The 25,789-nt window shown below is 39.8% G+C and overlaps 3 protein-coding genes across 4 annotated transcripts; all 3 read right to left on the bottom strand.

Annotated features, from left to right (window-relative positions):
- Positions 1–326: 326 nt before the first annotated feature.
- smek1 (SMEK homolog 1, suppressor of mek1 (Dictyostelium)) lies at positions 327–16,033 on the bottom strand. 2 transcript variants are annotated; one of them, XM_042390323.1, is made up of 15 exons: positions 14,874–16,033; positions 14,499–14,554; positions 14,292–14,390; positions 13,530–14,147; positions 12,521–12,598; positions 12,301–12,417; positions 7,715–7,831; positions 7,364–7,495; positions 6,371–6,473; positions 6,104–6,262; positions 5,808–5,977; positions 4,861–5,003; positions 3,221–3,411; positions 2,344–2,555; positions 327–1,537 (listed from the first exon to the last, which is right to left on the bottom strand). In XM_042390323.1, exons 1-15 carry the CDS (start codon positions 15,013–15,015, stop codon positions 1,415–1,417), a joined length of 2,460 nt encoding a protein of 819 aa, XP_042246257.1. In that variant the 5' UTR covers positions 15,016–16,033; the 3' UTR covers positions 327–1,414. The 2 variants fall into 2 exon arrangements, with proteins under 2 accessions (XP_042246257.1, XP_042246258.1); XM_042390324.1 differs by having other exon boundaries at positions 4,861–5,000.
- Positions 16,034–16,834: 801 nt separating this feature from the next.
- erh (ERH mRNA splicing and mitosis factor) lies at positions 16,835–19,052 on the bottom strand. Its single transcript, XM_042390321.1, has 4 exons — positions 18,918–19,052; positions 18,367–18,454; positions 17,598–17,718; positions 16,835–17,491 (listed from the first exon to the last, which is right to left on the bottom strand). Exons 1-4 carry the CDS (start codon positions 18,918–18,920, stop codon positions 17,389–17,391), a joined length of 315 nt encoding a protein of 104 aa, XP_042246255.1. The 5' UTR covers positions 18,921–19,052; the 3' UTR covers positions 16,835–17,388.
- A 989-nt stretch (positions 19,053–20,041) lies between these two features.
- paplnb (papilin b, proteoglycan-like sulfated glycoprotein) lies at positions 20,042–24,572 on the bottom strand. The gene is made up of 12 exons (XM_042391238.1): positions 24,516–24,572; positions 24,060–24,169; positions 23,869–23,929; positions 23,541–23,643; positions 23,215–23,345; positions 22,646–22,963; positions 22,336–22,512; positions 22,056–22,206; positions 21,890–21,970; positions 21,317–21,473; positions 21,120–21,198; positions 20,042–20,628 (listed from the first exon to the last, which is right to left on the bottom strand). The coding sequence occupies exons 1-12, from the start codon at positions 24,570–24,572 to the stop codon at positions 20,344–20,346; spliced, it is 1,710 nt and encodes a 569-aa protein (XP_042247172.1). The 3' UTR covers positions 20,042–20,343.
- Positions 24,573–25,789: the final 1,217 nt, after the last annotated feature.

Here is a 25,789-nt window from a genome sequence, read left to right as displayed (position 1 = left end):
GACCATATATGTTGTAGCTTTACAGACCTACAGGCTGCATGTTATAACAGAGAAATATCTGACATTGTTCAAAGTGCTGAAACATGTACTATGAAGAAACCATTTATATTTCACTACTCAAATTTTTTGTTTTTACAGTGGGATTACAGATCATTCTTCAAATTCCAAGGTGTATCATAAGGTGGTGTGAAAGTTTATAGATGTATGTTGAACCTGACGGCGTCATCTGTGCTACAAATGTAGGGTCAATTTCTCGTGGCACCAGGGAAACTATGACTTGTGTATCAGATGCATCAAGGAAACAGTTGAGTTATTAGGACAAAGGGTAGTAGGACATCTTACAGCAAAGATCATTTTAATGGTCCCAAATATTCTGAACAACTAAGTGTACACTCATGTAAAAGGAAAAAAATGAGAAGATATGACAAAATTCATCACATCTAGAATTCCACTCAATCTTTAATCAAGACGGGATTACAAATTCTCCAAAAAATCTGCAGTTTCAAAGGGCAAAAAGGGTAAAACTAGCTCACCTACTGAGGTCTTTAAAAACCTGTTCAAGTGTGACTGAAAACGTCCTGAACATTTAAAGGCAGGTCTTTTTTGTTGTCATTTACAAAAAACAGGAGAAAGATTGAGAGACAAATAGAGAACAAAATGAAAAATAATGAAGAAACTGCTGGCTTTTTTTCTCTTCAGAGAAATAATGTCCGCTGAGGAACGACGACACTGATGACATCATCAAAAGACAACAAAGACAGCTCTTTGCCACATGCTGCCTCCCGTCTGGTCCTATATACTAAATTAAAAAAAGGGGACAAAAAGCAACAGACAAAGAGGGAGAAAGAGCAGAGGAAAAAAAAAAAAAAAAGAAGTAGAAAGGAACAGGGAGGAGGTGGATTCTGAGGAGGGGATGGGGGTGCGAGTGGTGGTTCTGGGTCTGAATTGGCCGGCCCATTTGGGTCGCTGTGATGTCCTTCCCTGAGTGGGGGGGCGGGGGGGCAGTGGGTTATGGTCCAAGCTCGCAAGCTCTCTGGGATTTCAGTCTGTGTGTACATGTGTTTTTTTGTATGTGGTCATTTCCTCCAGTTGCTGAATTAAACTCCAACCTGTCTCATACTGTCTGAGTCCGCTGAAGATCTTTTGAGTGCGATCTTTTCTCCCCCGACTTTCACGCGTCTGTTCACTTTTCAGACGGTTTTCCACTCCCAGTCTCCTGATTGGCACTTGTATGAATTGGGCTAGTCTGAGGAGGCTTCGAAACCATTCACAGTCCGCTCCTCTTTTGACCACCTGCTGACAGCGAGGGGTGGCTTTCATTCATTCAATTTGTTTACAAGTTTGATCATTCCTGTGTGAAGTCTATGCGCTGAAACTGTCTGAGCGGTGCACAAACTGAGACAGTGAAGCTTCTTTAGGAGCTCAGTTTGGACTTTTTCGAAGGTGGCAGAGGGTCCTCTTTACTCTCCCCATCGTCCTCCTCTTCTTCCTCCTCATCGTCATCGTCAGGATAGTCCACCAATCCCACTAACCCTCCCTGAATAAGACAAGAAACATAAATCACATACTGTATCTAGTCATGATCCTGATCAATATTACACTACTACAAGTCAGTGGGCAGAGTTTGTAGTAGATTGGCAACAATAATTTAGCAGCCCTGTTATGTTTTAGATGTTAGCTTACTTCAGTGTCTCTTCACAACTCTTAACACTCTTGTCCATTACAGAAATGTACTAACTCTGGGAAGATGTTCAACGTCAAAAACACTCTGTTAGTGCTAAAACTACTGTTCCAAATTGTGTCCTACTGTGTGTGGATCTCTTGTGTGTCCATTTATGCAGAGTTTAAAAATTGCACTTATTTTAAAAATGATTTGACCTGTAAATCCTGTTCTATTGTTTATGTGCCATTCCTACTGTCTCTCCCTCTATTTTCCCGCTGTTTAAATAAAACTGACAAGTATAAAATCTGTGCAGGCCAATGACACATTGCTGGTGGTGATCATTCTCTAACACAAAACAAGGATTGTAGGAGATGTGTGAAAATAAACAGCCTAAGTGTGAAGATTTTGTAGTCAAAGCTCAATTTTCACCAAATTCTTACTTCCTTTTAATTAACTAGTGTTCCAGACAGAACAGACATTGTGAAAAATCATTTTTGTCTTCACAGAAAACAAATTAAGTTTGAGAATATTTCAGCATAAGAATTTATAGTGAAACACTGAAGAGCAATAAAAAACAAAACCTCAGGTGAATTTTGTGTGTTATATGATGTGGAATTTAGAGACTTCTCAGATCAATTTCCAGTGTATATAGTGTCAATAATCAACATGTAGTCAGTTACCCTCGTGGTTACAGCTGTGGTGGAGGGTGAGCTCCGTGCCCCTGAGCCCGGAGACCCTGGTGATCCCGGAGAACCTGGGTTCAATGAGGCAGATGAAGGAGGGCTCGACAGGCTGGTTTTGGTCGAGCCAGAGAAGGAAAGTTTGAAGCTAGGGTTCTGTCTGCCTGACAAGCTCGACTTCCCCAGTACTTCCTTGTCCTCTGGGTCTTTCACTGGAGATGGAGAGGTGGACAAGAAATGGTCATTTTCCCCATTCAAGTTCTTGGAAATACAAATTTACCTCTTCAGGGGTGAACAAAATATTATCCTATAACCAAGACATATTTCTCTTTTATTGTTTGAATGTCATTTAAACCAAAATGTTATTGTATTTTTTTTTAAAAATGCCTATTTTTACTCACAACCACATTTAACAGATATAATCTGAATGAAAAAACGTTTCGGGAGTTTTGTGAGTGATTCAGAGTCTGTTTAGGTAGAGCCCAGCCATGATGTATCAAGCCAGAATCTGGACCATGCCCATACATACAGGTAATTTATCATGAAACAGCACCAGAACAACAGCAGAAAGTAGCTGACGACAGGATCAAGCCTTCACAGTGAGGCATTGTAGAGGCATGTCTTTGTGGTAACAAATCAGGCATTTTGCCAGTGGAATATGCCAAATTTGATTATTTTTACTATCAGCTATAGGCTTTGGCTTATTCACATCTTCTTTAGTTTGTTGCTTTCTTCTATGAAATACAATGCAGGCAAACAACAGCATAGTTAATTATAGAATAAAACTGTCCTGTAATAACTGACTACAGCATGTGATTCTGTCCAACCTCACTTTCACCCCAAAATACCTACTCAGAGTAGGAAAAAACATGCTTACATTTCTTTCTCTCCATGAACTTGCTTATAGGTTCCATGAGGTCTTCCTCACTCTTCATCTTGTCAGAGGGAGGAACCACTGCTTCACCATCCTCAAGGTCATCCTCATCTGTGTTGAACCACATCTCCTCTTCATCCTCCAGCGTCCGTGCGTCACGACGGAAGCGGTGGTTCCTCAAGATGGAGCGCATGCTGGACGAGATAATGCAAAACTTAGTTGTCAAAGAAACAATACATATACTGTCCATACTCTAACCTAAGAAGGTGATTTTTAGCCAGCATACCCCTTAAAGAGTATTTTGAACTTCCTAATGTGAGTGACAACTACTAGCTCATATCATGTTCTTTGTCCAAAACCACTTTGTACCCGTTTCTGAAAATAACTTTGTAAAACACATTGAACAAAAGCAAATCTCACAGGAATGAAGTAATAATTACAAAAGGGAAAACTGGCAGTGTTGGTCTGTGTGCTGAGTTTAAGTTGCGCCACAATACTAACAGTCTTAAGTGACTCAGAGTTTCACTTTCTGATTAGATTGTGTTTACTTCTTTCACAGTCATAGATGAGTAAGAGGTAGATTGCACAATCTAAGCCATTACATGTCACAGCACTCAAGTGTTTGGCTGAGAAACCTGTGGAATAACTAGGGATGCCCCCCGAAACCCGGTTCTGAATTGGAACCGGTTCCAAACGGCCGGGCTCAGCAGAGCAGGGAAGCTGTGGTGGTGAAGATAACGTTAGACTTGTGTTAAGGACAACTACGCTCATTACTGTAACTGCAATAAAACCTTTGCGGGTAAAAAGACAAAAAGAGTAATTTATCAAAACATCAACAAGCATGAACATGTGGAAAAGTGATGTTTTCATCTGTTTTGCCCACAGTCTCCCATCCACCGCTGGCATGTTTTACACAACCGCAGTGTGCTTGTTAGGCTAACATCAAATTGTTATAAAACAAGCTAAAACGAAAGCTGTCTGTTTGCAGCCTAACTGTTTAGCTTAGTTTGTAACATATATTTAAATGTGGAAAATTCTTGTAAACTCAGCTACCGGCTGAGACAGCAGCCCCCTCTCCAAACCAGCCCCTCCTCTCTATCAGCAGTACCTGAAGGCAGGTCTTCTTTCTGAACTCCACTCAGTATTTGTCAGAAGTCAAGGATATTACTTATTTTATTGACATTTTAGTTTTGTTTCCAGTGAGATATTACTAAGTAAACATTACTGTTGCTACTTTAGAAACATTTAGTTATGTTTAAAATAATCGATTCTAATCCAGTTCTGAATTTATTTTTCAAATTAATGTTTTTTAAAAAAGCAATTCTTTAGTTCTGAAAAACAATCGATGAGAGTATCGATAAAGAATTGGAACGATCCTAACGATAATCATCCCCAGGAATAACATTTGATTGTATACAGGCACTGTGACAGAATACACTCACACCCTAAAAAACACATAACTCACAAGTGATATATTAGTCATTTTTACAACTTAATAATGCATGTTATCTAATGGAGAAGTCACGTTGACCTTTTCTTTTTTTGATTTATTGTGGGACATAGACACACATGAAGAATGTCCTCACTCCATTAAATCATTCCTGACTGTAACAGTTGTGGTGCTGCAGCTTCGTTTTTCTCACCTATCCAGTTTGGGGTTGTCTTGCCTCTCTCGTTGCTGTTCATACCGCAGCTTTAGGCCTTTGAATGTTTGGACATAGTCCACGTCCTCCAGAGCTTTCCAGTAGTTCTCTACTATATGAGCTGTGAGAGATTTCACATCCTCCTGGGAGCAATGGGAGGAGAGAGAGAGGAAGGTAGAGAGCCAGTAAAAGGGGAAAAATAAAGGGGAAAAGTATGGAAAGTGAAGAAAATGGGAAGTTGAGACAGAGGAAGAGCAAAAGAGGAAGGGGAAAGAAGTATGGAGGAAATGAGCAAGAGACAGAAATAGAGAGGGGAGATCACACCAAACAAGTTAATATGAATCAATAAAATGTTTTACAGCTAACAAATTCTCACTTTTGGGAACATGGTTAGACTACCTACATATATTGGTTACTCAGAAAATGCATAAAAATCTACCCATGTCAATACACATTTGTCACAGTGTAAACTTAATAACATATACTATAAAATGTACTTTTGAGGTATATCACAATGACTGGTTAGCATGAGACAAGCAAAAAATATTCTGCCACTGTATCAATGTGTCAATTTTGAGGATACAAGCTACAGAGAAAAATAAACAAGGAGTGAAGCAGAATAGCAGAATTGGGGTCCTCCAACTTCCTCAACTAAGCCAAGCATGAGGAAAGAGGAGGCAGGAGCCTGACAATAATATTAAAAAAAAAAAAAAAAAAAAAAAAAAAAAAACTCCCATTCTAAATCAAGAAGCGTTTTACATGTGAAGCATTTTCTTTCAATGTTGCTCAGTTTTGTCATGTATTAAACTGCAGAAATGGACAGGAAAAGTGAGACAACGGTGCCACGTGGCAAATGTAAATGTTCAGTTCTTGGCACAACAGATCAAAAGTGACATAAAAACACAAAAGTTGAAGGAAAAAGGAATGCAGAGTCAGGCGATACTCACCACACGGACATACTCAAACATCTCAATGATAGCAGAGTTCATGAGATTATAGCGTGAGCCATTGTTGAGGAAGGCCTTGATGACAGGCTCGAAGAGAAAGTTTCTCATTATGTAGCGATTGTAGAATTCATCCTTCAGACCAATGATCCTCCGCATGAAGCGCAGGGCACCTGGGCACACAGAGAGAAAGGAACGATGATCGATTTCTATTGGAAATGTGCTTAATGTTGCAAGATGTTGTCTAAGTTGACAGGCACCTAGAAAAAGAGATTTCGTTGTGATTATATGTAACTCACATAGTGCCAGGAAGGCATGCTGAGAGGCAGTGAGCACCAGTACCCTCCTGAGAATGTCCTTGTTGATGATGTAGTTTTTTATGTGATAGGTGTGGTGCTCAACACAGAATGTCAGCAGTTCCAAAATCAAGGCCAGCAACTGGGATGTTTGAAAATCATCTAAGAGAAGAGGGAAGATAGAAAGCCACATAAAATGATTGTTCATAAAATTATATTTAACAAAAAAACAACACAATTGTCATCAAACATCTCACAGATATTCAATACCTTTGCTAGGTTTTTCCTCTGTGGTGTTGGCCAGTAGTGGAGCTGAGAGGACATGCATACAGTGCTTGTAGAAGAAGCTCAGGAACTCTGTCTTTTCTGTTTTCTGGAGAGAGTACACAAAAAGAACAATTTTATCTATATCATGATACTGATATGTATAGATATGAATGCTTTCACAGTTCCATCACTCAACATCAAGAGTTACGGTGCAAAGATCTGGTTTTTCCTGTTACACTGGTATCATTATTGCCACCAACTTTCTCAATTAATGCAGGGTAACTTGATTGGCAAGAAAATCCAGGTATCCAGGGTGGATATTTTTTTCTGATATGACTCTGTCTGTATATATACAACCAATATCCACATTTAGATCACATTTTTCTCTCTTGAATGTACAGAAACTAATGTGGCACCACCTCCCTTTTCTTCTTGTAATGACTGTCCTTACAGTGCTGCTGAGTTTTTTGCTACAAAATAGTGAAGTCACTTTCCACACTTTCCTTTAACACTCTTACATCTTTTGTAATGACATTGAAGGTGTTTTTGCTTGATCTCATTTGACTAAAAAAAGGATACAATGTTCAAAAGTGCTTATGGAAAAATTTAATCCCAATATGAATTGCACTGCTCAGGCTTAAGGTTTGTTCATACTTCAATACGGGCACAGAAAGCATGTACATGCTTCTATACATGTGCACTAGAAAAGAAGATGGCGACCTCTGGCAAGCAGGAAAAACAGCTTCTTTTTGGGTGAATAACAATTATAAGACCAAGGATGGGGAATACAGCACAATGCTCAGGATGAGAAGCATTGCGTGTTTGTAGAGCATTTGTAGTGTGTACGGTTGCTGCAGTCGCAAAGTTTGGGGTGCATGGACCTTCATGGAAATGGGTAGATTACAAATTTTATGATCATACAGATGCAGCAAGCATGGACAGGGTCACGTCATTCTGAGATTGAACCCATGTCTTAGGAGTAATATACAAACTCACATTTGCAGTAGCCAGCATGTTCTCTGGGTCCACCAGAGTCCGTAGCAGGCCCATCAGCTGCACCGCGCCACCTAGCTCTGGGTCAGTGTCACAGATCATGTGTTCTATGATCAGGTTGATCAGGAGGATGTCCTGGAGGGCCAACAAATAATCATCAGTAACAACACATTTGTTCATATCCACCTATGTCGTGCGATGAATTGCATGCTCTCATATTCCAAAATCAAAATACTGGCGGCAGGGAAATGATGCTAAATTCTGAATATGATTTGAATTTTGTAGAGAGCTTGAACAGCAGATCTATACAAAATACCTGACACACTGTCTGGCTAAATTTGTCCACATACTTACATCATCATTTTGCTGAGATTCCTGCATGACGAACTCTCGTACCATGGAGGGGTTGTACTCCACCAGATAAGAGAAGATATCAGTGGCTGCCCCACGCACCTGAACATCATCCATCCCCTGTTTCATAAACATACATCATATTTGTCAGTGGATTAAAACAAATTTCAATGGTCAATCCATCACTAAAACGTACTGTGGGGTACAAAAAAAAACTGCAAACTCAGATTGTGGTTAGATGCAGGGAAATGTGCTATTTCCTTTGGTCTAAGAACAAAGTGTATTTGGCTGTCTAATCTGTCCTCTTGTATCAGAACCATTCTACTTGTTTGTTCTCCTGCAGTCATTGGTGTGGTAGTGAAAGCAAAGTAACTGTTTCCACCAACAAGAAAAACTGGTACAGAGGATGTCAAAACAAAAATAGTTGATTTGAATGTGACATAAAAGGAAGCTGTATTTTAATGCAGTGGCAAATTTCTGAGAACAGATGTATATTATGGCAGTTGTTGTACCCTCTAAGTTTTTTGATGTTTTAATATGTTGTAGGGTTTTTTTTGGTTCCAAATGCAGTTCTTAGTCAAAAAAGCAAATCAAGTCAGCCCTCTTGGTGTTCAAAATATGTCACAATTTATCTGTCCACACTTGAATGGGAATTCTATTGCCTTTCTATGCAGTAAAATAAATTAAACAAATTATTTTTGGAAAACGAGAAAAAGCAGTTGTATGCCTCCGCCAACCAGTCAAATTGCAGTTTACATCCATGTCTGTCCAGACTCATAATATTTTCTGAATTCAGTGTCCTTGACCTTTGATCACCAAATTCTAACCAGTTTATCCTTGAGTCCAAGTGGACGTTTGCGCCAGATGTAATGAAATTCCCTCCAGGCGTTACTGAGAATTGCATTCACGAGAGAATGGAACGGACATGAGGTCACAGTGACCTTCACCTCTGACCACCAAAATCTAATCAGTTCATTCTTGAGTCCAAGGAATTAAACTGATCAACCAGGTCATTTACATCATGAAACTTAGCTAAGCTGCTACACTGAGCAGAGAAGACAAGAGGAAAAATTATTAGATCTCTCATTAAGGATGCAAAAGTTTAAAGTAAGGTTAAAATCTTGCATTTATATGGGCTAAATTAACAGGCATGGTGAGACTCATGACTCTGACCTTTCTGGTTAAACATTAAGTTAGAATTAACAGAGGGTCTCATACTTGTGAGTACCAGTATGGTGAAAGCTGGGGTTTGAAAGGGGTGGGACAGGAGATATTATATATATGTATGGAGGAGGGTGTGAGTAACTATTGTGCCCTATCCTCCATACTGGTCAGGGGACCTGCAAACTGTAAGTGATGTCTGTGATTAACGATATGATTCAACGATATTCAAGATTATCACACCTGGTAGACAGTAGGTAGTTCCATTTGGGACTTCAACAAATCGATTTATGGTATCAACAACCAGAAAGACCTCAGGCTCTCAATCTATACAGCCACCACACACACACAAACACACACAACACCATACGTGTTGCTGACCACTGATACGTCCACATCAGGTACAGGTTTCATGTGATGAAAAGCGGAGTCAACAGCAAAAACATGGATCGTGGATTGTGCATCATGAGCAGACTGTTTGGTGGCAGGGGCTTACTCTCTGGAAATATACGCAAGTGGGTCAGAAAGCGTTTCTTGAGCCGTGGCAGAACTCCAAGTTCATGTGCAGGCCATCACATGGTGGGGGCCACATTGCTAGCTAGCATTAACTCGGCTAGCGGTGCAAAAGAGCCCGGGGTAAAGAGAGAGAGCATCCTCATCTGCAAGCATTGAAGAATTAATTTTAAATGTATTTGAAGATGTTTTCTCAACTAAAATGTGTTGTACATGTAACATAACTCCTTTAGGGAATAGCTCAGTGCAGTCGACAGAAAGCATGTGTGTGATGGTGAGGCTGCAGCGACACCAGTCTGCGGCACACACAGACACAGGGACAAGCCAGAGGACGACTGCCGTTTTGACCCAAAACCAGAGCAACCCGCCTGCCATCCGGAGAGAGACACACCGAGAGCAGGCTGAGCAGGCAGAGAGCGGGAGGGTTTCTGCTGAAAACAAGCACAGTGACCCAGGGAGACATGAGAGCAGTTGCTCACTAACAGCTACGTATGTTAACAGCAGAGAGCAGGAGGGAGGACAGATATCCTACTCCGCTACTCTGTGCTCCGACTCTGCTGCTGCTGCTACGGACGGACATGGAACTTCCAGTTTATAATTGTAGCACCCGTCCTATTATTGATAACAAGCTTAAAAATTAACTAAAAAGTGGTTTTATTCCTATATAAAAAAGCAAAATGCTGGTATGGTGGTAAAGTAATGTCATTGGTGCCCGAACACCGTGTATCACCGGTAGCCCACCCCCCCAAAAGCCGACCAAAGTGTCTGATAAGACTAAAGAGAATTCAGCTGAAATACCACCAAAAACAACACATGGTCCTTTCTAAATTTTCTTCCTCATACCAAATTGTACCATGACAACTTGCATCAGCCATCCTGATGATTGTTTTTGTTGTGTTTTCTCAACTGTGTGTGCTCAATATGGAAGCCTCAAGGGTAATACTGACCACTCACAACCAATGTGTTTTTTTTATTGTGGTCTGAGTTCATTTGACTTGGAACAAAGAACAAAATGCTGTGATCCACATGAGAAGTTGAAATGGAGCATGTATGGAAATACCCTTAGTCTAGTGACAAAAATGTTTACATGCCATTCTTTGAAACAATAGGAATTGGGAAAAAGGATTTTGCTTCCTCAATGAAGACTTTTTGTACTGTGTATAGTCCCTGACGACCAGATAGCATTTCATGTAATAAATCAGAGCTGAAATGCTTAGTTGATTAATCAATTAGGTGTTTTTGTTTCATAATTTGTTTTTTTCTGTTTTATAACACAATAAACATGAGGTCACATGTTTTGCAATTGCATTTGCTATAGTTTCAGCTGTCAGACTCTTTATTAGTCAGGTATGAATCCCATTTAGTCCAATACTCGTCTCCTTTTTCTTTCTGCAATCTTAATCTGAATGTCATATGTTCCATACTGTATATGCTGTTTACAGTATCTATCCATTGGTTCAGGGTGGGAAAAGCCAGGGCCTTATAATTGCCTTCTTGCTTGCTTCCATGATAATTTTTAGTAAATATTTATCTCTGATATCCAGTCATTAGACATTTTCTTAGTAGAAAGAGAGACAGGTGAACTCAATATCAAATCCTAGTTCCCCCAGCAGAAGTCTCTCCAACTTTGTGAGTTTGTAATAGTCATGTGGGTGTGGATTATGAGAGTCCATTCCATTGGAGAGATTTCAATGTCCAGTACTCTTTCCCACTTTTGCTTCAATAATATACTTGTCTGTATACTGTTCCCCAATAATCCACCCAGTGGGTTCCAAATGTATGCTTTAATAAATAGCTGTGTAACATCAGAGGGTTCTTCCTTGCTCAGTCCCATCACCTCTTTTACATAATAGTGTCACATTTGCAAGTATCTGTAAAAATCTTATCTCTCTAGACCATATTTTTCAGACATAGACCAGAGGTCTACTAATTCCCCATCCTTCACTGAAGAAGAATACGATGTGAAACCATGCCTTATCCATTATCTATATCTTAAATCTTGGGATGCTGGCTGGGGTTTTGGTCATATGCTGGCCAGTAGTAAGTAATTTTATGTCTTTCTGGATCTGAAACTTCTTCAAGAAGTCTAGCCATATGCCTAAAGAAAAACAAACCCACTGATTCTGGATATCAAGTGAGTTTTTGATCATACATGGGCAGCCCAACAAAGATTGTATAGATATACCTGATATTGATAATTCAATGTTTTTCCAATTGGCCTCATATTCAGGGTTACACCAAAGAATCAATGGTCTTAATTGTGCTGCTACATAATAATCCCTCAGGCATGGAAGGGCCACCCCCCCCCCCCCATATGGGATGGCACGTATTTGTGTTTACGTGCCATCCCATATATTTTAATCGATTAGTTGACATTTGTCATTTAGTTGTCATTTTTTGAGCAAAATTGCTGGTTTCAGCTTAACAGTTGTGGGGATTTCCTGCTTTTCTTAATTTTATTTGATAATAAACTGATTATCTTTGCGTGTTGGACGAAACAGAAACTAAGGTTTTTAGAACCTGCGATGCACTTTTTTTTTTAAAAACTAATTTGACATTTTATAGTCAAACAATTAATTGAGCAAAAACAAAATCAGCAGATAAATCAATAATGAAAATAATCATTTGTTGCAGCTCTTGAACAGATGCACAATTGTAACAACAGACAGGTGTTCATTATCAGCCAGTATCATCTAAGATACGGGTTAGACTCCAATATGGTCTTCAATTATGTTATTTGACCAAAAATTGTCTAATTTCTGTTTTGTCTTTTTTGTCTTCTTGGATATATGTCACTTAATTCTACTTTTAAATTATCAACAGACACAAAGCCACATTCCATTATCACAATGCAAAAAAATCAGAGCCAACAAGAGTTCCATTAAAGTTAAATTTGTGTAAGTTGCTGCACTCACCAGTATGACCTCTAGTGCAGGTAGAATGCCCATGTTTGACAGTGTCTTGAAGAAGGCGTCTCTGTTTTGAGGTTGTAACGTTTGTGAGAATGCGCAGAATTCCTTTAGGAAGTTCACCTACAAGAAAAAAACCAACATGGCTAGGTGAAACAAGGAACAAGGAGAAAAATTAAGAGCAAAATTTTTTCAAATAACTATCTCTGATGAAGGTCTGGCATACCAGTTCGTGTCTTTTGTCATCATCTGTAGCCTCATCTGTTAGCTGTGCAAAAAGGTCTGTCAGGAACTTCTCATCGTCCTGACATCAAAAGGGAAGGGGAGATGAGAGGGGTGAGCATCATGTAGACAATCAGTAGATCAGGATATGAAAAATCACCCTTGACCCTCACGCTTATCTAGGGTCAACTGTGTACTGCATCAAATCTTTTCTAACAAAGTCGTCGACTGAGTCAGATCATTTGTGTCAGATACAAATAACCAGAAAGACAAAAACCATCCACAGAGTTTACCAATGACTGATTTAGAGGCTCAGTTATTGTTTAATATATTGTGACATTATACACACCTCCTTCAATTCCATTCTTAACCAGAAATTTAAAAAAACATTCATGTTGTTCACTGTTATTATGTACACAGGATGTTTTACACTGGCAACCCAGTTTCATCCAATGATACCTGAGCTCCAACATATCACCGGCTAACACTTGGTTTGCAAATTTTTGGATCTTGGCTTCACAAGACTGCCTGATGCGAAGTGAAGAAGAAATAGTTCGTATCAGTAGTGTTTCACTTCAGAACTTCACATAGCACAGTATACCAGAGTCAACAGCAGGCCAGTTTTAGTTTTCCTCTAGCGCAGCATAACTGATTTACACAACACTTCTCCATCTCTATGGAGACAGCCATACATAAACACTGCTGAGTTGACACAGTACAAAAACACAAAGGTCACATGACCATAAAAACTAGCAGACAAACTCAGACTGGGTAAAGCACAATGGGACAAAAATAAAACCTATGTACAATCTAATTTCCAGTCCTCACTGCATAAACACTATCATAAAAACCGTGTACATTTTGATGTCATAACAGTTTTGTCTATTTATAAAGTTTGTTTCTATAAATCTAACAAATATTTCTATCCTCTGTTTTGTTTCTGATTTTTTAAAAACAGTAACAGCAAGCAACTTTCAGAGGCAAACCTCATAATACATGTCTGCCGATCTCACCTGAAGCATGCCCACAATCTCCACCTTGTTGAAGAAGATGAAGGAGTGCAGGGTGGACAGCATGTTTTCCTCAAAAACAGAGGGTGTGGGCAGCACCATGTCCTGAATGTACTGCACCCGATACGTCTGGTGTATTTTCTGACGCAGTTCAGGATCAGAGATGGGGATCACCTCCTTAAACCGGGCTGTCTTTGTGAGAAACTCCCGGTGCCGCCGTGGCTGCGGGAGTGCTGGGTCAAACTCCAGACAACCAATGACGTCCATGATACACTCATCAGAGAACATGACCTCAAAGAGTGCAGTACGATTGAGCAGGAAGATGCCTTTAATGATTTCGTACAGGTGGTGCAGTCCCTCTCTGTTCTCCAAATCCTCACACACACGGAACAGCTCCAGGAGCTTGCGAATGTAACCCTCGTTCTCCACAGCCAGTGCCAGTTTCTCGCGCCGCAGTGGCGATGGAAGTGAGGAAGCCACCAGCTCAGCCAAGTCCTCCAAGCGGTTTAGTTCACATGGTGGTAACTCCAGACCTGGCGACGACATGTCATCAAAGCGCTCCTCCTCAGACTCGTCCACCACATCCTGGGTTATGTCCACCGATGGGTCCTTTCCCTGCACCTTAACATTGAGATACAAGTGTTATTGACGTACGATGCGGCTAGTCAGAAATTATTACCAGAAACACCCAAACGCACTTGACAGCGAAGGCATCCACAGATGGAGCAGACAAACACACACCCACACAAAGAGAAGTGCAGTTACCTGGCATATTTTCTCCCAGATTTCATCACAGCCGGCCTTCTCCTGGAAGCTGAGTGCCAGATCATAATTTTCAGCCTCTGACCATACTATCAACGTATCCTTTTCAAAAGAGAAAAAAAAAAGAAAATTTACAATCATTACACAGTGGAAAGAAATCCCTATTCTACATGTGCACACTACAGTACAGCCTACTAGGTACATACTGACCTGTTGTTTCTGGTAGGCTGTGTTTTGGTTAATTTTGGACTCCAGCAGTAGGGAACCTGTCCAGTGATAAACACAGGCAATATGAAAGTTGGGTATCTGCATTCACAATGACCCAAAATCAAATTGCAGGGAAGCAAGATACTAATTGAGAGTGGTTAATGATAGAGTGGTGCATCTCATAATACTCTAGAGCCATATTTATTGTATAATAAACTCTTAATTCCTTTGTAATGATTTTTCATAAGGTGGGTGGGTTAGGTTATTCAAATAAATCTGTGTTGAAGGTATTGTTGACGTGTAGTATTCATTTAGCAAACATAATGGTCACTAGTAAAATGCAAGTGGTCTCTAAATTCGCAGATTAAATAAACTTACCATCACTCTCTGCTCGCACCAGTAGAGACGTGCCTTTCAATCGCTCGACATAACCGGAGGAGACATGCCCGGTCCCACGGTCATCCCACTGTCTGTCCTCATTGAGGGTATAGACTTTGACTCGTCGACGAGTGTCCGTCATCCTGGCAGGTGGTTGTACCCGGTTTCCCCACTCCCGGACCTACTTGGCTTTTAAACGGTGTCTACTTCACCAGGCAACGCCACAACTTCTATTCACTTTTTTTGCACCTGTTCACTACTACAATGCGGTAATGGTCTTGTGTCAGGGGTCAACCAGGCGAACAGTCCTTTAAAGCAGCTTTAAATTGGTTAACACCTGGTCGATTAACCTGCCCGACTCCGCAGTTACAACTACGATATCAAGAATATTTTTGACGAGCTGCCTCAAAACTTATCTCGCCACGGTAATGGGCAACGCGCCACATACAAGCAGCTTAGAGACCATTGTAGCAAGCTAACCACAGTCTAATTTACAGTGCGGAGGATATTGACGTTAGCTAAGTTACCGTGTTAGGCGACAAAACAAGGACTGACAGACATGACAAAGTCCTCGCGTATAGCTAAGAGGGGTGTATTCAGAATAAGCCCCGCTGTTACGATCACTGGTTCCCAAAACACTCTGCCTGCTTATTAGTACAGTGTGTACGCTTGCGGCCAACGTTAGCTAATAGCAAACCTTAACGACTTGACAAGCAAGCTAGTACGCTAACTGCCTACGCTCCATAAATTTAAGGTTAAACAACCATTTGAAGCAGAATGACCAGAGCGGTGCACCGATAACATTATTTTACACTTGCGGACCGCAAACGCCGTATTTACCCCGGACCAATGTTTCCAAATGTGTCTCAATAATACGCCAGCTAGCTAGCGTTAGCTGCTATTTCTTCCCCAAGTGTTCCGCCATGTTCTGGCTCGGGGCCGCGGAGAGACAACTCTCTCCTTACTGGTATTCATGCATCCCAAAAATTATGCAAACCGACAAACTGTACTCGTATAATTACTTAAAGTTTACGCTTTACATTATAATGCTATTTGCCATTCATTCCCGACGTCTTGTTCAGATAATTGCTAACTGCCCCCCCCGTGAGTATTCAGCCATCTTGGGCCCCTTCAGAGTCAGTACGGGGTTTCCGCACAGCAACAACAGGGCAGCCCGCCACATTTAAAGAGACAGTACATAACGGCCGATAACTTGTTTTTTTTATTGTGAACAACAGAAATGGTTCGTCGAGCAACATCCAGCAAAAATTACATCCGCTACAACCACCAACTTCATTCTGCTCGATATAGTTTACATAACTTACCACCTGGCGACTCAGCAACTTATTCAGTTCAATGGATCATCCGGCAATATTTACACATATCTGGGCCCACATACAGATTGATTTTAAAATGTATTCCGAAGCGTTTCAATGGTTGTATATTCAAGAGTGGAAACCAGTCAGAAAACAATAGTTTATTACGTTTGAATCAAAAGTAAACAGCAATATATTGTTGAAATCAGATGCTATGCAAAAACAGGTTTACAAAAACAGCATTTCACATAATGACGGTTGGGTATAGAAACTATAGAAACCATAATAACAACAACAGATGAAATATGAAACATAAGTCTATAAGGATCAGAGGTTCAGTTTGCAGACATTCATGTCATTTAAAGCTCCAGTGTGTAAGATTTAGTGGCATCTAGCCATGAGGTTGCAGATTGCAATCAAATTAATACCCCTCCCTTCCAAGCGTGTAGGGGAACCTAAGGTGACTAAAAAACTCACGAAAAACCCAAAGGCTCTCTCTAGAGCCAGTGTTTGGTTTGTCCATTCTGAGCTACTGTATAAACATGGCTGTGCAACATGGCAGCCCTTCATATCTCTATGTAGATATGAAGGGCTCATTCTAAGGTAACAAAAACACAACAATTCTTATTTTCATGGAATTATACACTAATTAAAACATACTTATGAATATTATATTCCATTTCTGCCAAGTCCGTACCGCTAGATGCCACTAAATTCTACACCCTGGACCTTTAAAATTGAAGTACCTGCATTCAAAATCTGCAACATGTTCAAATCCAACTGTCCAGAAAAGATATATATAAAAAATGTCACACAACTTTTAGAGAAAATCAATGCACACTACTAAAAATTTGAACAAAAAATCAAAACAAAAAAACGTTTTTATCTAGCCCATGGAGCATTTCTCCCAATAGGGATCCCTCTTCGTTAATAAGTTAGTCCTCGCAGCCATTAGCCCCACTCGCATTATAGTGTAACAAAATTACAAATGTGTGTGCTGCCAAGGGCGATTCCACTTCTATATAAACCCCAAATTTCCGTCCCCTTCCCTTCCCAATGTACAGTATAATATGAAAACCCTCCCCTCATCTAACTGAAAATGTTGTCCTTACACACAGATCTATAAGACGCTGTTGAAATGTAGTGCAGCGCTAACTCCTTCCAGATGTGTGTAGCAGGACAACTGGTTACTCTTGCCTTTACTTTGCTGCCTGCTGAGCCTGACGCCGCAGCAGGACATATATCTTCTCCTTGATCCAGTCTTTGTTGTATGGCTGGTAAGTTTGGGTATCAGCCCTGTACCTGTGTAAAATGTAAATGATATATTTACCGGAAGTAATCAACACATACATTGCAAGGTTTGATTTCAGTCAAATTAACAGGGGTCTAAGAACCAAATCACACTTACACAAGACAGCTAAGATCTGCCAAGTCGTCGATAAAGTCAAACAACTGACTAATGTCGTAAGTGATAGAGGGACTGTTTGGATTCATCCTCTTCAGATGCTCTTCATACATTTTGCACACACCTGGAAGAAATGGGCAGGAGGCAGAGCCGTTTAGCAGAGTGCATTAAAAGAGCTAAAATTATACAGATAAGACTTTACAGACAATTCAGAGATTGTTACGTCATTAACAACACTACAGACCACACTAAAAAGATAGTAAAACAGAAGAGATAAAGAAAATAATTAGGTTAAGACTCAAGTGATTAATATTGACAATCAAGCAAGTTATTTCAATGATAGGAGTGATAACTAAAATCACTCTATAGTTCATAAGGCTAAAATGCAGTTGATTTGAAATATCATACATTCAGCTCCACTTTACTGTGCATTATGTGAACAGTGTACTTACCATTCAATAACTATGAAATTACAAAATAAATAAATTTTTAAAAAGGCATTCACACTCCCTCCCACATATCCTATAATATAAATAATATAATAAAAACATTTTTGGGGGGATATTGAGTTAGCTTATACTCCAATAATAACAAGCTTAAAGCTAAATTAAATTATTTCAGTGGCCTCATTGAGGAATATTGTCAAAAAGAAAGATGATATGTTCAATTAACAGAGTAATGGTTTTAGCCTACACTTATTACTCTACAGGTAAAGAAAAATAAGCACCGTGATTTATTAGTGTCAACTATTTTAAAACGACTCAAGACTCACCTTCCATGCATTCATTCACTGACTCATAGTCAGCATATGTGCGGCCCTCGGGTCTCTTAGTCGGCTGGACAAGCAAAATTGTGTGCGACTGTGAAAATGATTAATAATATTTAATACACACAACAATGCAAATAGTCTCTTCAACAGCAAGACACCCGAGTTGTGCAGTCGATGCGGAGATTTCGTGCCTTGATCTGATACAAAGCACTGTTTACCTTCTTCCCAGAGATTTTCAAACAGGATGTAACGTTGGTTATCAAGCAACACACCACCGACTCTGACGTTAATGTATTAGCTAGTCTTTTACTGAAAAAAAATCACATACCTCATTCACATTTGGGCTTAACGGACAGAGATACGTTAGTTGGGTGTTAACGTAAACGCTACGTGTTTATGGCAAAAGAAGAAATGGGACAAAATGTTTGACAGAGTAACGTATAGTAAATGTTAGCCTCGTAGCTTGTTAGCTTAGCTATAATGTATTAACAGCAGCTAATATAACTCATACTGTCAGTTTTATACCTTTAAACGAAAAACGAAACAACGCTTACCATATTTGTGTTGACTGCAGACCCTGTCTGTTTAATGGGAATGCCAAACTGTGATAAATCGTTGTTTATTGCTTTTGAATACCCCGTGCGATGCAGCTGTTTGAGCAAAGATATTCAGCGGAAATGAAGTAAATTTATTTCCGGTTGTAAAGTGGAGTGCCTTCAAAATAAGGTCTTACTTTCAAAATAAATGTCTACCCATAAAACAACAGGACCAATCTAGAAAAAGATCCCTCCAGACATGTTTTGACATGTGTATAAAACACTCTGCTTTGAATAATAACTCGTGCCTAATATGGTTTTTCCACAAAAAGTTCAATTATCTCATTAAAGTCCTTAAAATGGCATCTACTCCTTCTCCGTCATTAAAAAATAGAATCTATAAATATGCAAATATTGTTCATTTAACAAGTTTAACTGCTGGACACAAGATGTGTCCTACTTCACTGTAAAGTCCATTATCAGTGCTGGAGGCTTCAAGTTTCCACAACACACTTGTGTAAGTTAAATAAGAAGAAAAATATATTTTTGAGTGGAGGGAGACTTTAAAATAAACATTTTGTCAGTGGTGGGAAAATTATTCAGGTCTCTTTCCTAAGTAAAAGTAGCAATTCCATAAAGTACATTCCATACACAGTACATTCAAATCTCACTCAAAATAAGTATCAAAAGTAAAAGTGTTTATTATGCACTGATATGCCTCGTGTCAGTGTTATATCACAATATTTATTATTGGTTATTATTGCTGATGCATTCATGTGTAACTAAAATGTCTTTTAACCACGTTATATATTGTGATCTGAAAAGTAACCAGTAGCTGCAGCTGACAAATAAATGTCATAATATGTGTACAATATTTGTCTCTTTAATGGTGTAGAAGTATAAAATAGCAGAAAAATGGAATCCACAAGTACAGTACCATTACCTTAAAACTTCCCTAAGTACAGTAGTTGGGTAAATGTAGTTAGTTGCATCCCATCACTGTTTTTTTGTTTTGTAAAAACTGACCAATAGTTTCATACATTTTCACAAATTAAAGTAAAGTAAACTTATTGAATCAAGAGCAGATGAAGACACAGATAAACCACACCAGTATTTTTCAAGGATACCAGTTAGCTGAAAATTTATTGATTGGGTTTATTATTTAACTTGGGTCACACTGAGATTATTTTATTTTAGACCTGTAAGCCATAAGCCAAAGTACACAAATGAATATACTGAGCATCAAACAAATGATCAGAGATCACAGAGACAATATAATCAAAACAAAGAGCTGGGATCATGTCAGTTATAATGTGAGGCTATCTAGATCATTTTTAATGTAAAGTCAGATGTTTAAATGAAATGTTGGATGTGGTTATACTATACATGTGTGTCTGCATATATGTATAGATAATACATGTCTACAAATATCATTTCAGTATGGTTATGCCCTTGCCCTCAGTACACCCCTGGGTGACCCTCTCCTTGGTGTCACTCTGCGAGGTGGAGGTGGAGGCTCCATGACCACACCCCCACACTCTCTCTGGCATGCCTCCAGAGAAACAAAGTTATTGGTATTGCCCTGGCAGCCACCAAACCAGAACTCGGTACATTTGCCAGTACTTGAGTTATAGTAGAACCGAACCTTCCAGGTATCACAGGGGCCATCATCGCGTGGCAGGGAACACACACTACCAGTGGGTTGGACGGCCAGGGATGATTGGTGTTGCTGAGTGAGGAAAGACAGAGTGAGACGGTAAATCGGGTATATACAGCAGATAAAGTGGCATTTTAGAAGCTCAGTATAATTTTAAATCAGTTGAACTTAAAGGCTCACTCCAGTGATTGTTGGAAGTCTTGTAAACAATAATAATCAATAATAATCAACAATAATGATCAAAGTTTTTGCAGAAGAGGCTGACATATCCTGACTTTTAGTTGCTAAAATGGGTCAAACTCTGAAAACACTGGATCCTACGTTTCCCATAATGCACTTATCAGAATCTTTTACCTTGATGACATCACAATGACTCCAGTTATTTCTCAGAGCCACTGAAGACTTTAAACCTCTTTTTTTTACAGGCAGAATAGTACCTTTCATGAAAAGTTAATTAACTTTGACATGTAAAATCAGCGGGGTGCCCCTTAAATAAATCAGCATTACTAAACAACTTGAATGATTTTAATAAAAACAAGATCAGAAACGGATATGACTCCTACCACATTTGTCTGGTACTCAGGACATCCAGTCCTTCCAAACCCTTGAGCTGGAGTCACCCCATCCAAACAACAGCCATACCTAAGGAAGAGAAATATTTTGCATTGTAAAAAATACTTTATTGAGGCAATCATTCATTCAACAATGTCAGTTATGTCACGTATCAGGAACAAGTGTGGGATTGAGGAAGTAGTGCTACCTGGTGCGAACACAGTCGTCATGGGGACAGCCCTCATTTCTAGGCCCAGTGGCAGAGGTATGGCCATCAGGACAGCAGCCATAAAATGACTGCGCACAGTGAGGACCAATCACTGAGGGTTGGGGATCATAGACAATGTTTGTCTGTGGCCTGGAAGCTAAAGTAAGTAAACACAGATACAGTCAAAGAAACATACTGTACACACCATAGACTTGTGCAAAATATATGATTAGCCTTTTGGTTTATAGGGATGTATTTGGTAATAAGTTTGGCTAGATAATATTTTAGAATCTAAATATGGGCTTCAGTAGCAAAAGAAACAGTTTGAACTTTGTGTTTGTGAATTAGGGACAAGTAAGCAGCGAGAGAGCAGCGTAATCACAGTCTAGACAGCAACAAATAAAACATGAGAGGAGGCATTCATTATAAAATAATCTGTCTGAGTGATAATAACTATGCTAAAATTACTGCCTGCACGTTCATGGCTCTTCGTATATAAGATAATTGCATGTTCAAGCATGCAGAGAAAGAGAATAACATTTTTTTTAAAAAACATCCATGTGTTCTACATACCTGAGTGGGCTTCTTGAACATAGGGCACAAATCCTCTCATGGTGCTTTCATGTGACCTTGGGTCCTGCACGCTTGGGACCACTAGAGAGAGACAACATTGAGTAAATACAAAAGAAAGCACAAATGATCAAACCTCAAAGAGTGTGCTGGTTCAGATTTAGCTCACTTTGTGCTCCAGGGCAGGGCTGAGTGTTGCATGACTCCATAGCAGTGGGTCTGCCTGCTGTTCCACACCTGGCCTCTGGGTAGGGGTTGAGATCTGTATCATAACAGCTCACTCTCCTCTCCCTCACGCCACCACCACAGCTCCGGGTGCACTGCAGAGACAAGAGAGGAGTTGTCAGCAACTGATAAATACTGAGTATTAAAATAAGTAAAGAATGTAGAAATAATAAGAATAGAAATAAGTCGTCCTGTTATTCCATGTCTTTAATCCTTTCACTTACCAGTCCATAGTCAGTCACATGCCAGCTGATGTGTGTGTGACAGGCAGGTCTGCGGCAGGCTTGGACAGAGGCGGGTCTGGCCAAACCGCTGCAAGCACGGTCAGCCAGACGTTCACCTGCTGGCCCCACACAGGTCACCTCTCTCGTCTGTTGGCCTTCCCCACAAGTCACTGAACACTGCTCATTATATGCAACAAAAGTAAAACAAATCTTGTCAGTCCAACACCAAAAAAAAACAAAAACATTTTCAATGCCTATCTATATTAAAGACAAAACGCAAAAGTTAAGTCCTTTGCTGCAAGATACAAACCACACTGAAGCTGGAGACGCTGTACTCAGCAGTACACGGATGCATGTTGCAGGCCTGCTGGCTCTGTGGCCTTTGCAAGCGATGTGTGATGCAGTAAGTCTCTTCCACCACATGGGGGTTCACTGAGTCCTGAACCATACACTCCACGCTGCGATACTGCATGCCTCCGTTGCAGCTGGCAGAGCACTCGCTATAGACACCAACTTTATAGATGTATGTGAGTGTCTCCCTCGGGTGAGGAGCCACAACAACAGGAGCAGCAGAGTGAACAGAATTACTGTCATCATCCAAGCCCATAAAGTCTCCATGGACCAGTATCTGGAAGAGATCAAATATTATCAGTTTAAGAGGTGGTGAAAACAGGTTTTTGAGAGATTTCAGATCAACTACAGTCGAAGTGCCTTTGAGCAAGGAATTTTATGGCCAGCTGCTAAATGTGCAACTGTAAAAGAAGACATATTGTGAACTTGGATTAATCAAAAAAACATCCAATGACAGTCTACAGATATACAGAACAGAGCTCTAAAACTCAGGTGTCATTATATTGTTGATCACAGTTTTGCTCCCACCCTGCAGGCGCCATCCACACAGATATCAGTGCGGCCCACGTAGCATGGTGTCCCATCCACTACTGCAGGTCTCTGTCGGTAGAAGAAGTTCTCTCCTCTCGGCACACAGTTCAGCTCACATGGATTGGTTGCTACAGAAGAGATAAACCAATGGTCAAATGGTATCTGCACGTATTTTTTAGTATAAGGTTTGTCCTGCTAAGAGCTAGGGTGTTCCAGGGTTTGCAAGGAAAATAGGACACATAGAAACATACAGCAACGTCATTCACTATTTGTGTAATGTGAATTTAACTGTTGTATAATTAACAATTTGGTTAGTCTTATACCTCCATAGTAAGGCACCCATGTGTAGGGTTTGCTCTGAAAGTTCGTTCTGTCAAACTGGGAGCACTGCTCCTCCCTGAAGTCCCTGGATCCAACTGGACATGCCTACATTTGCAGAAAATATCATGGTATTATTGCATATAAATATCCCATCATATACAATACTTCAGCTATGTTGGTTGAGATTGTGTGAGCATATATTTCTCTTTGTGTGTGTGTGTGTGTGTGTGTGTGTGTGTGTGTGTGTGTGTGTGTGTGTGTGTGTGTGTGTGTGTGTGATCATGCTTAAAAAAGATACAAATCAGTTTTAAATACAAAAGGGATAATTACATTTGTATTACAGGTTCGGAAGGACTTTGAGGATCCCACACAGTTATGTCCTCCATCTGTCCTGCAGGAGAAAGCACAGAGTCAAACCAAATATAAATCTCTCTCTTGTTGAAGCCATTTGTCTTTATTGACATTAAAAATACAAATAATAATAGTTATAGATTCTATTATCCTAACCTCCTACATCTTACCTTGAAGTAATACATTTCCTGGTTCTCATTGCCACTCCTGTGCCACAGGTGCGACTGCAGGGCCCATAGGGTCCAAACTCTCCCCAGTAGTCATGGGTTGGACGTGTCAGCTGAAAAACAAATACAGTAAAACTCCTACTCACTCAACTGCTGGAACACATAGTACTCACACAAACCATATCATAATTCACCACGAACCACTAACACACACTAAGAGCACGCTAGGCGCACCAAAATAGAAGTTGGAACATTTAGCCACAAACCATCCCCTGTATATTGCATAACATATAATGTATAAACTTACTCTGTGACATAAAAACAGCATCATTGCTGGCACATGTGTATCTAGCCATTTTATGATGAGATTTTGGACACAGTGTACTAAGCATTCTCTCTGCAATACTTGCTACTGACATGTACTGAACGTGCAGTTATTTTGCTAGAAGTAACACTCACAGTGAATGCAGGTACAGCCAGCAGCTGTAGAAGACCCAGGACTTGCAGGATGTTCATGTTCACCAGGAGCCACTGCAATGCAGAACTACTGATGACGACTGTAATCAAATAACTCACCTTTTACTTCAAATAATCATTATTTCATATGAATGATGTCTGTGCAGTTAGTCAATTTATACTTGAATGTGTAGCAGTTGATAGCTCAATTCCCTAAATGGCTCAATGATTTCTTTAATAATCCTTCATCCATACATTAAATTAATGTATGGGTGAAAAATTTACCTCATGAAACTGGTTTCCACATACAGTAGCTTCTTATAAATATCATCAGATTCTATTGTGTCTTACCTTCAAGACGTGAATGCCCAATGGGGGAAATCCAACTTTTCAACCAGCAGCTCAGAGTGATGTGTACCTCAGGAGTGAGGGTAGGCACTGACGCCCAGCTTTCTATCTTCTCACCCTCTCTGCTCACTAACACCACAGCCCATGAGGTATCAAGTTTCAACCACACAGAGAATCACAGCCTTTTTTTATTCCCAAAATATGATGACTTTAGATATAAACTGTGGTTTCCCCTGTGGAAAAAGGGGTGTTTGTAGTCAAGGCCCCTAGGCTGTGATACTACTGATGGTAAAGTTTTTTCATTTATAACCTTGTGTTTCAGTTAAAGAAATTATAAAGATAAAATTATAAAGATAAAATTATAAAGATAAAAGTGCTTTTGTACAAAAATTGAATACAATCATTGATTGATCCACTGAACCAGAAGGAAGAAGGAGACAACATCTGAGCAAACAGAATTTAATGGTTAATGCAGGAATGGAAAGATTTAATGCAGGAATTTTGAATGTTAAAGCAATAATCATCATAAAGTCAATGAATAAGATATCCAGTAAAATTGAATCATGGGTGAAAGAGATGCTAAAGTTTCCTGTAGATTGATTTTTCTTCAGGTTACTGGCCACTGATTGTCCCTTTCTCACATCCCATAACCACTAAATACAGACCAATAAATCACAGCAGAAGCGCTAGTGGGAAGTACCTTGCTCTAAGGCTCTATTTAGGTTTATTTTAGTGAGAAACCACAGTGGAGCATTTCATGGATGGGAGGAGAATACGCACAATGTACCACTGGGAATAAGCAAAGAGCAACATTCCGGTGCCAGAAGATCAAGCTGGAGGAGCCATCCAGGCTAACAAGAGTAAGGTATACTTTAGTCGTAACTGTCAACACAGAATGATTTAGTGATGAAGAAATTCAGCATGATGTA

This window comes from Thunnus maccoyii, chromosome 17 (assembly GCF_910596095.1).
Source record: "Thunnus maccoyii chromosome 17, fThuMac1.1, whole genome shotgun sequence".
Lineage (NCBI taxonomy): Eukaryota > Metazoa > Chordata > Actinopteri > Scombriformes > Scombridae > Thunnus > Thunnus maccoyii.
Note: the sequence above shows the minus strand (reverse complement) of the source record. Positions and strands in the feature narration are given on the sequence as shown.

Bases quoted from the DNA above. Each gene is read 5' to 3' on its own strand.
- smek1 (XM_042390323.1), bottom strand. From the start codon at position 15,015: ATGACGGACACTCGTCGACGAGTCAAAGTCTATACCCTCAATGAGGAC. The intron at 5,978-6,103 runs GTGAGTTACATA...CTGTGTGCCCAG, and splicing joins GCATGCCTTCCTGGCACTAT to GTGCCCTGCGCTTCATGCGG. The intron at 1,538-2,343 runs GTAACTGACTAC...TGTCTTATTCAG, and splicing joins CCACAGCTGTAACCACGAGG to GGAGGGTTAGTGGGATTGGT.
- erh (XM_042390321.1), bottom strand. The intron at 17,719-18,366 runs GTGAGTCTTGAG...CATTTCTTCCAG, and splicing joins AGTGAATGAATGCATGGAAG to GTGTGTGCAAAATGTATGAA. The intron at 17,492-17,597 runs GTAAGTGTGATT...CATTTTACACAG, and splicing joins GCAGATCTTAGCTGTCTTGT to GTACAGGGCTGATACCCAAA.
- paplnb (XM_042391238.1), bottom strand. From the start codon at position 24,572: ATGAACATCCTGCAAGTCCTGGGTCTTCTACAGCTGCTGGCTGTACCT. The intron at 23,930-24,059 runs GTAAGATGTAGG...TTTCTCCTGCAG, and splicing joins AGGAAATGTATTACTTCAAG to GACAGATGGAGGACATAACT. The intron at 20,629-21,119 runs GTAGGAGTCATA...TTCCTCACTCAG, and splicing joins CTGAGTACCAGACAAATGTG to CAACACCAATCATCCCTGGC.